This window comes from Apaloderma vittatum, unplaced genomic scaffold (genome assembly GCF_000703405.1).
Source record: "Apaloderma vittatum isolate BGI_N311 unplaced genomic scaffold, ASM70340v1 scaffold7659, whole genome shotgun sequence".
NCBI classification, from domain to species: Eukaryota; Metazoa; Chordata; class Aves; order Trogoniformes; family Trogonidae; genus Apaloderma; species Apaloderma vittatum.
In genome coordinates, this window is record NW_009735728.1 from 90,430 (window position 1) to 106,287 (window position 15,858).

A 15,858-nucleotide genomic window follows, 5' to 3' on the forward strand; every position below is an offset into this window, starting at 1 on the left:
TTACTGTGCTCTCACTGAAAACCAGCATCTTCAACATCTGCTTGTTACATTGGATGAGGCAGGTGGTGGGAACTCTTCCACTAAACAAATTCTTGGTTTTTTCTTGCTATGAATAAGAAATCATTTTTGTAAGATAACATATTAATCCTTCATGTATAGGCCTACCTTTTACAACTGACATCTTCCATTTTTAAAGTTTGATGAAACATTAAAAAGGAATGAGTAAAATGTTGCAGCTAAGTAGTTAAATTTTATTAAATAATTTCATTTAGCCTTCAGTAGATAAGCAAGCATAAAAAATATGATCAGTATTTATAAAAATACAACTATATTTTATATGTTTTTGTCAGAGTTATTACATTTAGACAATATAGACACCTTATAACTTTAATGTCAGATTCAAAGGTTAACTTCAGAGTTAAAATTTTATTCTAGAAACCTAAATTTAAAATCTAAAAAAAACACAAAAAACTCTTCAAAAATGTGGGCTAGTATTTTTCCAAAGCTCTACTTGGTCAACTGTCTTTTCCTCCACTTTGAAATGTTCTCCAACTTATTTTCTCGTACCATATAAATCTTTACATTTCATATATATATATATTAAATTCTAAATGTATCTAGTTTATTTTAGCATTATTTTAGCCTTTCAAATTCTACATTGCTAATTTTAATTATTTTTTTTACCATTAGAATTTTAAGACAGTAAGACTTATTTCATATTTTTGTCAGAAACTATCTCTCTGAGGTTTCTAGTCAACATCTAAAATTCAAAGAGATGAGCGAGACTCTTGAAAGATAGTTTTAACTTATTCTGGTTTTCTAGTGAACATGATTACAGAATTTCAGGTTCAATGCCAGTTTCATGGGTTTTTTAATCTTTTATTTTATTTTGATATATACCTTAATGTACCCTATCAGATCCAACATTTTGAAATACCTAGATAGCAATTGTTTGTAGTGATTAAAAGAAAAATCCAATGTGATTATAATAATTCTGTCCTCATTTTAAGTTATTCTCTTATAATATGGGGAAAAAATAGTTTGCTCCTTGCATTTTAAATTAATATTCTAATACAGAAATTATAAAGTATATGTTGCATATCTTGATTTACTGATGCTGAATGCATATATGGTGCACATTTTAATTGCAGACATGGACATCAGAGAAATGGCATCGTCCTCAGGTCAGATTTGTGATTGACCTTGTGGCTTTTTTGTATTTATTGTGGATTACATCTCTAACAAACAGCAGCTTTCATACAAACTCATGATTTAATAATAGATCACAGTCCACATCTCATTTTTCTTTTACCTGCTTGAAAGATTAAGGTTTACCATTTCAGCTACTGAATTATGCAAAGCTTTCTTCATCAGTTTGAAGCTTCCATTGTGAATGCTCCTGACTATTATGATTTCTTTCCTTTTCTTTTACAGGTTTTACGTTTTCACATTGTTGTTTTAAAGCAGATGATCGTCTGTGCTTTCAGTTTCTTTATGTACTCTTTTATTTGTATCTCTTTTCACAGATGAAGATGATACTTCAGTTAGTACTCCACCAGCAGGTTAGGACTGTGATAGTGCATTGTGTGTGTATGTATGTATGTATTTTCTCTTGACTTTTAATGAAGAAAGAGTCCAAACCTTTGGACTGAACTCAAAACACACTATTAGAGAAAAAGATTTTGAAGTGCTCTACATTAAATTAATCTCTGTTCAGGAGTACAAGACCTTCATACCAGATAAGTTCCTTTCCAGTCTTGAGGTCTTTGATAGAACTTCTGCAACTGGAAGGTAAAACACTGGGTAGCAGCTCTGAAAGCAACTCCCCTTATCTTCTCCAATCAGCAAACAAGCAGTGCATTTTTAAGGTTAGTCTTGAGAGCAAATTGCAGGATTACAAATAACACAGATGCCTTATGACTTCAAAACAGATTTATCAACATCATTGTTCATCACCTCACTTGAGGCCATATGACCCACAAGGTACTTTGAACATACTGTTCCAAGCCATTGCTGCCAAGTTGGCAGATAAAAGGTCTTTAGTTGTTGGCACAAAAAAAAAAAAGCAACAGCACAGGGGTCCATCATGACAGAAGTGACCTGGGCAAAATTTCTCCCCTGCTTGCTTAATATGTTTTTCATAAATAAGCTCTGAAAGAAACAGAGATTCTGAACACTAGAAAATGCTTCACAGTGTTTCAAATGAAAAACATGCTCTTAGTTATCTTCACTGCCCTAAATGATTGCATCTTCCTGATTTCTCTCCAAAGAATTTGCATTATTAACTTCGGGTGGAATGTTATTTGTAGTCAGTAGCAGTACATTAATTTACAGTACTAGTGGACCTCATTGGTAAAAGCCAATTATATAAACAACATTGTAAATCACAAAACCCTAAAACTTAACAATTTGTCAATATTTTGCCCAGCCTAGATAAATAAATAGACCATTTAATTAATTCAAAGTACTGTTCCCTCAGATAAATATTGAACAGCATAAATTTACCTGTTATCTAGAACAACATAAATCATGAAGAAAATATCAGGTTCAATTAATCCCTCTAAATATGAACTACCAAGAAAGAAATCTTGAACTGGAATTAAAGTGAACCGATTTAGATTTTCTAGAGAAAGGGGGAAGGGTTTCTGAATGTTTTTCTCAGCTGTCCACTTTCTTTTTCTGGTTTTCTAGTAGTTCCTCAAGAGTATGGTCCTAAATACCTAGTCTAACCTTCTTGCATGAAGAATCAATGTTCTTAAAATCCCAATCATGTGAGGCCAATTAGGCTGTGATCTCTAAGCTGGTGTCATCTAAATTGCTCTTCCCTTTCAGATGGGATGTCTAAGCCAGCGGAAAGAAAAGATTCAGGTGAGACCTCCCGGAAGACATGATGAAACACTCCAAAAATTACCTAATGCAATTATTACTAATACTTTTTTTCTTAAAAATAATTACTTTTTATTTTTATTTTCATTGCTTGTACAGTATTGAACTGTGACTGTTGAAACAGTTTTAAGTACTGGAGCAAATAGGTTTCTAGCAGCTAAACCAGGAGTGAGAGAAGGCTCTGCTGCACAAGACAGGAGAGTATATCAGTATTTTACACATACATACATACCTATCTATCTATATCTATTTCTATATAGATAGATACACAGTTATTACCTTCCTCCTCAGCCTACAGGGTGAAAGTGGCTTACCTGAACTCCACACACAGGGCCCAGGAGACTGTAGGAGAATGGCTCCTTCTCTCAGCTCAAAGGATGGTGGGGAAAATTCAGCCAAGTCATAACCTCTTTCTTCCTACCCTGGCAGGTAACGCATACTGCACCCACTTTTGTGGTTTCAGGATTTGCAGCCTCTGGAACAAAATGAGCAGCAGGTACTTCAACCATGGTTACTGACCTGGCATAGGCACCTATGCCAGCCCCCTGAGCCAACGCCAAACCCATGTTCTGTTCTGTTTGTTTAATAAATGGGAAAATGTTAACATTAAGGAGACGATAATATTTAGGTGTTATTTTATGTGGTATTGAATTAATGACCCTGTGTAAGCTTCTTCCATTTATTAATATCCTTTTTTCCATTTCACCTTGTGGCATCTTAGGTTTGTCACCACACGTGACCAGGTCCTGTGCTGAGCACTGTCACATCATTCTGTTCACACCAGTAACCATCACTTGTTATTATATTGTTTCCATATACTACCATATTATACTGGCATAATCTAAACATATAGATTATAGAAAGAGTATATATAGATGTGAATCTATATATATTTGTATTCATGTATGTTTGTGTATATGTTTTCATATAAGTGTATATACATGTGCGTATATACATGTATGTCTTTCCCTGTAAGAAATATTGTACAAGCAGACATACACAGAGGTGTTAGGCACACAACTCATAATTCACTGAAAGGTTGAAATTTTATGGCAAAGCTATCTGGCATTTCTATAAATTTTTAAAATTCCTCATAGACTTTAGGATAATCATAGAATCATAGAATGATTTATGTTGGAGGGGACCTCAAAGATCATCTAGTTCCAACCCCCCTGCCAAGGCAGGGACATCTCCCAGTAAATCAGGTTGCTCAAGGCTCCATCCAGACTAGCCTTAAACACTTCCAGAGATGGGTATAATAAAAGCAGTTTGATTGCATTTTCCCATGGTTGTCATGAGCTGTGTTGTATTCATAAGTTACAGAAATTTTCAGGAGTTAAAAATGTTCCCACAGCAGTAATCTCTACATAGTAGAAAGACAATTCTGACTTCTGGTAAAGGAGTCTGTACAGAAAATAATGACTAAGGAAAGAAAATTTTCATTTCAAGACTAGGGTTTGACTAAGTGAGAAGTGTTTTGTGTCTAGTTCCTCATTTATGCTAGTTATGAAACCAAAACCAAAACTGTAAAAAGCTGCCTTTGCTTCTGAAAAAAACCTAGAACCTCAAGGGGAACAAGGGAGATTCAGCTCAGATTTGAAAAAACTGCACATTTGTATAGCTGTACATTGCCACATTTGCTCTGCTCTTCAGTGGTACCATGGCAGCACTGGCTTTACTCAGTTACCCCTCTGCACTGGAAGTAGCTCTTCAAAAAAAGGAGGTGTGGCATTTGGATTTTGCAACTTCTCACTTTGAATATGAGACACAATGCTTGGCCTCTCTGGAGAAAGGGAGAAGGTAATGGACAGACTTTCGCTGCCTCGCTCTCCCTGCCTTCTCCGTTAGGAATCACATTTGACCATGATTTTGCATGTAGCTGCACAGCACAAAGCCAGGGTTGTTCGGATGAACAGAAAGACTAGAAACACACAGCTGTGCTAATATAGGTCTCTGCCCTGGGGAGACTGCTCATTTGCTGTTTCTCTCAGTACCGTTGTTCCTTTCCAGTTCTCAGACCCCAGTTTCCAGAAGAGTAGGTGTTGTCTGAGGATGTGACACAATAATTTCAATCTGTAAACTATCTGCAAATTCGTGCAGGACATGGTAGTGACCGATCCCCAAACTCTCTGCTTCTATCGTGTTCGACGAGAACAAAGCTCAAAAGTTAGCTTTATCCTCACCCTATTTTGCAACCAAAGAGGAAAAACCAGCTTGTACAATTGCGTCTGCGCTTGAGAGACACCCACTGAAACTACGCATCGTATGTGTTTTGTTTGTGTTATAGCTGTTTGTGTTTTCAGAACCTCCATCTCTTCTGAAAAACAAAGAGCTGACCTTTGCTCACTGCCTCCGTAAAGCACTCATGGTTGAATGCTGGTGCCATTCGAGTTGCTCAAGTACCCGTCTTGGCTGATCAGGTTCCCCTCTCTTCCTCCCTGATAGTTTCATTTTCTGTCACCACAGAGGTAGTATTCTTGCAGGAACTGCACACAATGTTACAGCCAAGCAATGGATGACAGTGTGAACAAAATCTTACGTATCTTTCAGGACATCTGAAGAGAGAGGTAATAGGGTTAGAGAGTTTAGTAAGTTCAGGTAAGTGTGTTTTGGAGGAATAAAACATGTTTAGGTGATTGACATTTCCTTCTCTCTCTGCATCTCAGTATGGTCTATTGGAGAAGGAGAAGAGACAGAAAAGCGCGATGACTCCCAAAGATCCACTTTATTCGTCGAAAAACCTCAGAGTGGTTCAGTGAGTGTTGGTAAGTGCTTAGAAACAAAACCAAAAGCTACTCCCAGATGCAAGTACTTCCACTGATTTTAGCCGGATGTGAATTCCATCCTTCGAAGGCAAAAAGGTCTATAAGAAAAGAAGCAGAAACCAATCATTTAATTCAAGACAAGCTCAAAATCTAATAGTTTACTGAGCACAGTGGGTAAGAGGAAGTGTCTCTGGAGGATAGAGATGGTTACTGTGATGCTGTTGGCTGTACTGTTATTGGTATGTCAGAAAGATAATGGATTCATAGAATCAGAGAATGTTTTGGATTGGAAGGGACCTTTAAAAGTTACCTAGTGCAACTCTCCTGCAGTGAGTAGGGACATTAACTAGATCAGTTTGCTCAGAGCCTTGTCCAGGCTCACTTTGGATGTTTCCAGGGATGTGGCTTCTACCAACTCTCTTATCACTGGTTTCAGTTCTTCACCACTGGTTTCAGTGTTTCACCACCCTCTTTTCAAAAACTTTCTTCCTTTTACCTAGTTAAAATCTACCCTCTTTTAGTTTAAAAACCTCTTTTAGTTTAAAACCTAAAGATCTGCAGAGTAGCTTACAGGTTGCCAGGCCAACCTTTGCACTTTTGTGTAAATTAGTAGTAGACTAATAGGAGCAGCTCTGTAGAGGGAAGCTGGTAGGGTCACACGCACTGTGACCATTCTGGGGAGCTTACTCTGGACTAGCTCTGTCTTACTACAGTGATATAAATATATATTTATTAGCAGTTGGATAACTGGTGGTAACTCTCAGACCATATATTTGGTTTTAATTTCACCCCAGAAGAATCCAGTTCAAGCACTGTGAGGACTTTCAGTGCTGGGAACCAGAAAGAGGGGACATTTAGGAGGTTCACTTCCAAACTGCATTCCCGAGCCATGCTATGGCAGTAAGGTAGCTACACCCTAAACAGGGTAAAAACAATCTTGAAAAGTTCAGTAAAGGCTACTTAATGTGTCTGTCTTTTACTTGGATACACTAAAACATAGTCAGATTACCTATTATTTGTCTCATCTTCTGAGCAGAAAAACGCATGTTGGGAAGATTTATTCAGCACTGGGCAGTGGCATTCTGAAAATTGAGTTAACTTTCATTATTCTGAAATTATTGTTTAGAGAAGTCTCCCCTCCCTTCTCAGCTTTAAGAATTAATGACAAAAATGCATTAAGATCTCCAGACTTTCTTTTCTGGATTGGAGTTTATTCATGTTACAACTGCTTGGTAGTCTAGAAACACCTGCGCTTGTGTTAAGCAAGGCAATTAAATAATTGGGAACAATTCCACCACGACAACATGGAGTTTTGACTCAACTAATTTATCCTGCTTCTTAGCATCTCAAGCTCCACCCTGACATGGGCAGAAGGCTTCCAGACCCCAAATCACAAATCTCTGTAACACTGCAGTAATTTCAGCAGCCTGTGTGACTCCATCTGATTCTTACTGTTGTGGCAGAGCTAGCACATGGAGACTGGAAGGTGGAGTAGTAAAATAAATTTGTCTGGATGTGACTGACCATCTTCCTTAATGGCTGCATTATTCTCTTCTCTTTTTAACAGGTGGAAATATTACATTTATAGCCAAAGTAGAAGCCAAAGATCTTCTCCGAAAGCCAAACGTTAAGTGGTTTAAAGGAAAATGGATGGACTTAGCCAGTAAAGCGGGGAAGCACCTGCAGCTGAAAGAATCCTTCGAACGTCACACAAAGGTGTGCCTTTGCTTTTCCTTCTATGAGGACGAAGTCCCAAAGAGATCTTAAAGATCAGGTTAAGATGAGAGGTAGAAATTCAAGAGCAGTGGATGCAAACCCCGGCTTCCCCATGCAGATTTCAGCGATGCTCTCTGACCTTGTGCAAAAGCAGACTTTTCTGCTCTCCCAGTGCAAGACAAGCAGTGGTGGGGAAATCAAAGTTTTCCATTGCCATTTCTGGGTTCTGTTTCTTTCCCACAGCCCTTTATATGAGTTATTCCTTTCTCCTGGTTCAGGTCTGAAAGATTAAACTTTTACCTTCTGCTTTGTGTGAATGTATCCCCCCACACTAAAGAACAATTATGTTTGATTTTTAGATTCACACATTTGAGATGCATATCATTCAAGCAAAGTTAAACTACGCAGGGAACTACCGCTGTGAAGTATCTTATAAAGACAAGTTTGATAGTTGCTCTTTTGACCTTGAAGTCACTGGTAAGATTCCACTTGTGTCTATAAAGCTTTATAAAGACTTTTTTTTTAACCTGAAATGCTACCTAACTTTGTTCAGAACGTTTAAGCAAAGTAACTCTTCAAGTGAATATTTTTAGGATAGATCTCAGAGAATTTTATTATGTGTCTGTAATTTATTGTTTAAAGGAACATTGGGATAGATAGCATGGAAGACATTTCCAAAAATAAGAAAACCTGGCAGCTAAAACTAGTATTGAATTCACATTAGGCTCTGGCATGCAAGACAGACCCCACAGCACACACAGACCTGCATGATCAGGCTGAGAAAGACGGATGTCTTCCGAAATGCCAGGGCTGCCAGCCAGTGGACAAAATAGTTGTTCACCCTCATAAAGCACTCCTACCAAATGGCCTAGACCGGACTGTTTGTTCACCAGTCAGAGGAAGTCGGTCACAGTTAAGGAGAAATTTGACATCTGACTGAGAGCCTGAGAGGCTGATAGGCGAGGTGTGTGTGTTCAGAGGTCAGCGAGGCAGGGGCAAGCCTGGCTGCTTCCATCCGTCAGCTGTGGATCAGAAGTGTTTAATCTGATCCAGGCTGGCACATATGGGTAATCCACACAAAGGGGATTCATCCCTGCACTGAGAATCAGCTGAGTCTGTAGCCATAGAGGAGATTGTCTCTTCTCTCGGTTGCAGAGTGTGCTGAGAAATTGCAAGATGGGAGCAGGAGAGAAATCACGGGGAATGTGAAGGCAAAAAGGCCAGAGCCTGTTGTATAGGCAAGAAGGGGATCAGAGAGAAACATCACAGAGATGGATCTCCTATGTAAATCTGCAGAAACAATTTTAAGAAATGCATTAATTCAATTTAACGTAGCACTGATCAGCTGTGCATTTATCAGAACTTAATGCCAAAGGACCAGCACAAACTGGGGTCACTTAGCAGGAAACTGAACAAATTTCATATGGCAAATTACACTGATTGCATAAATTACATTAATTTCAAATTATGTTTTTAATTCTTATATTACTGTTATTTCATAGAATCTTCCCAAGCTGCTCCATCCATTGACATCAGATCTGCTTTCAAAAGAAGGTAACTTCAAGCAGTGATCCTATGAAGCTCCTCAGTAATGGGTGCTTGTAGCATGCACAGAACTTGGATTAGTCTTGGCAGATAATTATATCAAGTACTTTTAAAAAAATGTTTTTGTCAATAAAGATTAGAGTGGGGTTTAGGGTAGTCCGTAGTGGGTAGAAATAGTTACAGCACAAGCACAGAGAAAACATATGATATTAAAAACACTACTGTGAAATTAAAGTGTCATTGTTTAAGGGAAGATGGAACACTTAAGGCAATTAAACATAAGTTTTGTTAGAGGTTTTTAAAATCATATTTTCATTCAGTAAAATATTCTGCTGCATATTTCCTGACAGTGGTCAGTGGAATGAAACTTCCTCGTCCCAGTCCTGTACTAATTAAGAGCAGAGAGAAAATTCACACTGGTTTCAAGAAGATAGGATCTGGCTTTGCTATTTTACAGGCAAAAAGTGCGTTATGAGGCCACCATTATGAAAAAACTACATATGATATATTGTTGAGAATGTGAGATAAAGCATTGTGTCTTAAGTTTCGTTATTTGTGATAAAATAGTAATTCAAACCAGTGCAGATGCCATCTTTACATTTTATAGGGAAAATTGTCTTACAAGGACAGAAATATTCAGAATGAAAATGTTTTACAAACAGAAAATTAGTGCAGTTTGTTAATTTACACATATAAGCAAAGTTGTGATTCATAAGTAACTGCTTTTATAAGAGAGATTTGATTTAATGAGCAAATGCAAAAGAGATTACATTCAAGGTGCACTCCTTTCTCAAGCAATTTTAAAAAATGCAGTAAATATTCTGACCAAGCAGATAAGGTTATCTGAATATTTTCTGATTTTCTAAGTAATATCTTTCATACAAAATCTGAGTTGAAATAGTGGCTTAACATTTGTGGGATTTTGCCCTTTTTACAAATATTAAGGGCATTTCTTTTGTCAATGACAAACATGCCTATGTCAACATAACATCGAGGCTTTTCTGTTCCCAAACCATCTCCCAAAAGTAACCACAAGCATTTGGCAAAGGTCCCTGGGTAAGGATGTAGCTCCTTTGGGCCTCTTCCATTTTTATCAAACTAGTGTTCTTATAGTCATCATCACCTTGGTTTAGCTTAATTTGACTGTGATCAAAAGGGCTGACATTTCTGTACCTATTTCTATTTCTATTTCTGGGATGTTTGGCCACTTTACACGGAAAATCACTGCCTTCATGCCTGTTGTCCTGATGTGCTTTAGGATAAGGTATTACTGCTTAAGGTCACGTTATAGAAAGAAATGCACCTTCATAGGACTGTGTTTCTATCTGTAAAAATATACAATGTACTTTCCTCTCTTTTTTAACTTATTTTTCCTTTCATTTAGAAGAAGGTTTAATCTTAAGCGTAATACTCTGCATTCAGTATTTTAAATAGCTGTGCACTGTTAAAAGCACCACCAAGTAATGCAAATCTTTGTTTCTCGTTCATAGTAAAAGATCAGCACAAGCTCTTTGTTTTTATACACATATATTATGGAAATGAAAAACAAAGCTCATTGTGTTGACCAGTTCACATTTATTTGTGTTACTGAAATTTAACACAAATCTTGGCAAATTTATGTGTGCAGTTGCAAAAATTTGTCATCAAAGTATAATAACAAGCAATACAAACCTTTGTGTTATTTTTCACAAATGCCACAGGAAACGTAATTCATGTGAAAAAGAATACAAGTTTGTGTTGATTTTATACCGTTATTTGTGTGTCTGGACAGTGTTGAGTGTATGAGTCATTAAGAGCGTTTGCAATGTGTGTTGTCTAAGTCTTCCTGTATTAAACAAAGATTTGATTTTTTTCTATTAATAACAGCGGTGATGGACAAGACGATGCAGGAGAACTTGACTTTAGTGGTCTCCTGAAACGTAGGTGAGAACCAAGTCATGCAGTGAGCAGGTGTGGATTGCAAACCATTAGGTTCTCACACAGAAAGAGTCAGGCGTAGCATTAATAACATAAGAAGTTTCTGACCTTTCATTTTCTTCAATGTTTCTAACTATTATTCTCATAGTATAATATGCAAAATGTTTGGTTAATTGTACCTTTAAGTGTGCAGAAGAGAAATCTCAGATTTGAGTGCACTGGGAGCCGCAACCTGAAGAGGCCAATAACAGTTTACTTGCTATTTCTTTTGTGTTTGCATGGAGGGTAGAGGGGGACAATTTCCTACACAGGGATGAGCAGTTCAGAAAATTGAGTCTGGTGCAAGAGTAAAAAACCGCAAGGGTTAAATTTACCTCTTTAGGCACACCTTAATTGGATTTTATAAGCATCCTTATATGAAAAATCATACACATTGGTATTAATTCTTTGTAGACTTCTATTTCACTATGTGCTTACAAATGTGTAATGGTGTTTTATTCAACTTAAACGCTGCAATCGAAGAAAACTTGGGCAAGTGTTTCTCTATCTTGCCTTGCAAATCTGGTGTTATGATAGTTATGCCTCTAGCTGTTTAAAATCTTAAACTCAGTTTAGTCTTTTAACAGGTTAAGGCAAGGTAGTTAATTCATCATATTTTAAATTTGTCACAGAAATTCCATATGCCATGGAAATAAACGGCAACTGACCACAGAGAATGGGAAAAGGAACTAAATCCTTTATCTCATGTACTACATACTCTGAAAGAGAAGAACCCAACATGCAGTACAAATTACATAAAAAGTTCACAATGGGCTTATGGGTTATGACGGTGAAGATGATAGTATTTAAACAACTAAAGCAAACAGGAAAGGTTGAAGTTAGAAGCAGGCAGTGAAAGAATTACCTGAACCAATTTAAATCCACCAGGGCTTTGTTTTTTTTCATCTTCTCATCCCTACTAGGATCTTCAATTTGACTTTTTACTGTACTAATACAACTTACAACTTACCATGACAGTTCTCATGACTGCCTGTGGGGTATTTTATTAGCAACATGAGAGTTGCATGTAAGAGGTCTTGGTGTTTTTGTGGAAAGAGAAATTTGATCTAAAAGTCATTATCACTTCACTAACAAGTAACACGTTTTGTAAGATAAATACTGTCTTGCCATATAAATTGAGTATACCTATCATGTGGCTAATGGGCAAAGCAAACTTTCAGTTTTTAAATATGGTTATTTGATGTTGGTCAAACCAGTTCATCACCTTCTTGCTTTAGGCACTGAAATGCAACCTCATACTTCTGAGCTTAATTGAGTAAAATTGCTAATTAAGCCTCAGTGTGGATACTAATATCCATTTTTATGAAGACAAATACACATTTTCACTTTAATTTTTTCAAGAGGCAATGCTGTACGTGCATTCCTTGTCTTTTATATGGTTATATTGCCAAGGAAAGAGCTAGAACTTTTCACCTGTGGTGCATTACACTTGAAACATGTTTTTTAAAAAAACAACACCTAAATGCATAGAATCTATATACTGCCTGTTTTCTAATTTCGTGCTGGTCTTGCAGGAAGACAAACCAGTTCTCTCATTAAGCCACTCTGTGAATGGTTATGCTTCGTCAATGCAATGGATCAGTAATGGCATGAAATTCCAAAAGGCACAAGATCTCAAAACCACTCAAACATTTAGGTCTTTTTTTTTAAAAAGTACATCTTTCAACAAAATGCACATTTTCAGGGAAAAGACCTGAAAGCATTTTTGTGGAGAGGTCAGTCTGCTTAGTAAATACCAAGCATTGTTTGCCCACTACCCACAGCAGAAACTATTGTGATCTCAGAACAAAGCCATTTTTCTCCAAGTGTCAAAATTTGTTCTCCAGTTATGCAAAAGAAAAAAAAAAAAGAAGCTGGAATTAATTATTTCAGGCTGGTTGAAAATCAGGAATCTGAGCCTCAGTTTCAACTACTGCCTGATTTAAAGGGGTACATTATCTCGACTCCCACGGAGCGTACCTCTCCTTAGCACGGACAGGCGTTGGATGAGAAGGGGCAAGCCCTGGAAGAGGAGAATGCCACCCCATGAGGTGTGTCAGCTTTTACACGTGTTTGCAAGCTGATCCCGACTTGCCACCTCATGAGGAATCTCACTGAAACACCCATGTTCGATGTATATAGTCACTCTCCAGAAAGCATGAGCACAGATAAAAGTAAAAGGAATGAAAGATAAAATTGCATACCCAAGACTGTCTAGCAATAATTCTAAGATAATGATGTAAGTATTTCAAAGGGTTCTCAGTGAGAAGTTTTCTTCCCTCTTAAAATAACACTGGCATATTATGAAAATTAAGAAACCTCACAGATTAAACAGGGTTAAAAGTGCTTTTCTATAGTTCCTCATCCAACCAAGCAGAGATTCTCAGGGAGCCACAATGCTCTTTCTGCATACATTAAAGAAAATTCTCTGTCATACTTGATAGAGCACGGCTCTAACAATGTTTCACTCCAAAGCTTATTCTTTTTTTATTTCTCAAATGTTTATTTTCTTGCTTTTTTCTCAAAAGTACTGATTTCAGAAGACCAACTAGATCAAATCTGAATGATCATGGTCTGATCCTAATGAATTTACAGGAAAAATGCCTAGATTTCTGGTCCAGTGCCTGATTGTTCTAGCAGATCACTCTTTTGAGCTAAACTGTCAATTTCAAAAAATATCATTTTGTTTAGGATGTTTCCACTGCTCCCTTGTTTAATGGCTATCACTGTGAAAATAATTATACTTCTCTATTGATTGTCTTAGCCTGGAGCTGCAGACAGTAAATACGGTATTGAAACTTCTGTATAAAAGTGATGCTATTCACACAGGCCTCTGAAAACACTTCCTGCTCTTAAGACTGAGATAAACATGGAAGCCAACAGATCCATCTTGCAAGTCCAAGCTGGTGTGGAAATCTCCAGTTCCTACCCATATGCCAACTTTAAGTAACCCTGAGAAGCGCTGGTGTAACTATAAACAGACCCTGATTTCCTTGATTTCAATGTCCTTTTATTGGTCACCCTTAGTAGCAGTCACAGGCACCCAGTGTTTGAAAACTATCATATATAACTATGAAATGTACGGATTAGACTCAGATCTCAGTGGTGCCATCATAAATTGTAACTGATTCCACTGAAGTTACAACAGACAAAACTGATTTGAGTGGGATTAGCTCATATGCTATTTCAGTACTGCATTTTAAAACTGTATTGGTTTTATACAATGAGGCAACGTAAAAGCTCTCATAACTGATTACAACAGAAAAGGGCAAATTAAAACTTATCTTCAAATTCTGCCTTGAAGAAGTGGAAAATAAGGTGTGAATGTCATTCTGAGTCGTTCCATCCATACTAAGTGAAACAAAAAAAAACCATGATGGCCTTCAAATTTTGATCAAAGCATTCCTAACCTCACCAGCTTCACCATTTTATATACTGTGATAAAGCCTTGCTAACTCTTCTCCCATAATTTTGTTTTGCTACTGGTAGGGAGGTTAAACAGCAAGAGGAGGAACCTGAGGTAGACGTGTGGGAGCTCCTGAAAAATGCAAATCCCAGTGAATATGAGAAGATTGCTTTTCAGTACGGTATCACTGACCTGAGAGGCATGTTAAAGCGTCTGAAGCGCATGCGCAGGGAAGTGAAGAAGAGTGCAGGTATGGATACAGCAGAATGTTCTTACATTCAGTTGTCAAACATGAGTATTCACCTTAAAAACCCAAACTCACTTTGTTTCCACGTAAAAGGACTTGCACACTACAACTCAAGCCTTATTACTGCAAGGAGTTAATCAGAAGGCAGCTTTGGTCCATCGTGGTTAGCGTAGACACTCTATTCCATTCAGCTCTTGTCAAAAGCTTCCTTCGTTCGTGACCAAACAGTAGTTCCAACTGAAACAAAGTAGCCCAGTTGTGTGGAAAGATCATAGAATCATAGAATGGCCTACGCTGGAAGGGACCTTAGAGATCATCTAGTCCAACCTCCCTGTCATGGGCAGGAACACCGCTCAACTAGATCAGGCTACTCAAGGCTGGCCTTGAACACCTCCAGGGAGGGGGCAGTCACAAGATGTTACCTGACCAAACAGTACAGCAATTAGACCCTGTGCTACCAGGAATATCTTCTGCTCTAAGATAGAGTCACTCCAAACTCATTGTTTGCTCTCCACAATTTTCTTTTGCACTTAATTTGGCATTCCTCTGAAATCCCAGCTGTATTAAAAACCCTCCACCCTGTGCTGAGTGAGGACATTCAGGCCTGTCTTTCCCCATCTACCCTACTAAATAATATAAGTGATTTAATACATATATAAATACAAGGTATGTGTTTATATGTATGTGTATATGTGTATATGAAATATGTATGTTGCACAGCATGTATACACACACATATAAATACAACACACTATCCATTACACTATTGTGGCATTTGCTTGTTCCTGGAGAGCATTTCAGAACTGGAAGCGATACACACATCTGCTGTTCCACTGTTTCCTGAAGGAATCCCTTCTGTGTAGGAGAAATCCCTCACAAATCCAGCTGTATTTCAGCTGTCTGATATATCCTCCCTCCTCATCCATTACCTTACATCCTAACATGTGTTAAGTTGCCACACAATTATTCTTATTTGTATTTTTCATTTTCTGGTATATCTGATTCTGGCCACAGTTGAGAGGAGGAAATGGAGTCGATGGGCTTTGGCTGAGCTGCCGGGGCAGCTTCTGTGTCCAGCAGAGCTCTCTAAGGAGTCAAACCCCAAGGAAACTCCTCTCTTTTCTCCAGGAGTCTGGAGAAGGGCTGGAAGCCGGGGAAGGAATTGCACAGCTGGCAGGAGGGGCTGCTCCCTACCCAGGTGCCTCACACGGAAGTGCCTGAATGTTTTACTGGGAAAGGAGAATCTCTCAGCACCTGTCTGGTCCCTCCCCTCAGTTGCCATGTTGATGGGGCTGCCAGCCACAGCAGATTTTTTTCAGTAGACAGGGTTTTCCCTA

General features: G+C 37.9%; 1 protein-coding gene across 1 annotated transcript in view; it reads left to right on the plus strand.

The window, feature by feature from the left end:
- Window positions 1–15,858, plus strand: part of MYBPC1 (myosin binding protein C, slow type) — a gene marked incomplete at its 3' end in the record, with an annotated part of 51,664 nt that overhangs the window by 26,224 nt on the left and 9,582 nt on the right. The window contains exons 4-9 of the mRNA XM_009876686.1: window positions 5,553–5,651; window positions 7,219–7,367; window positions 7,727–7,844; window positions 8,870–8,921; window positions 10,779–10,835; window positions 14,358–14,524. Of these exons, the coding sequence (XP_009874988.1) occupies window positions 5,553–5,651; window positions 7,219–7,367; window positions 7,727–7,844; window positions 8,870–8,921; window positions 10,779–10,835; window positions 14,358–14,524 (642 nt within the window). The remainder of the gene's footprint in view (window positions 1–5,552; window positions 5,652–7,218; window positions 7,368–7,726; window positions 7,845–8,869; window positions 8,922–10,778; window positions 10,836–14,357; window positions 14,525–15,858) is intronic.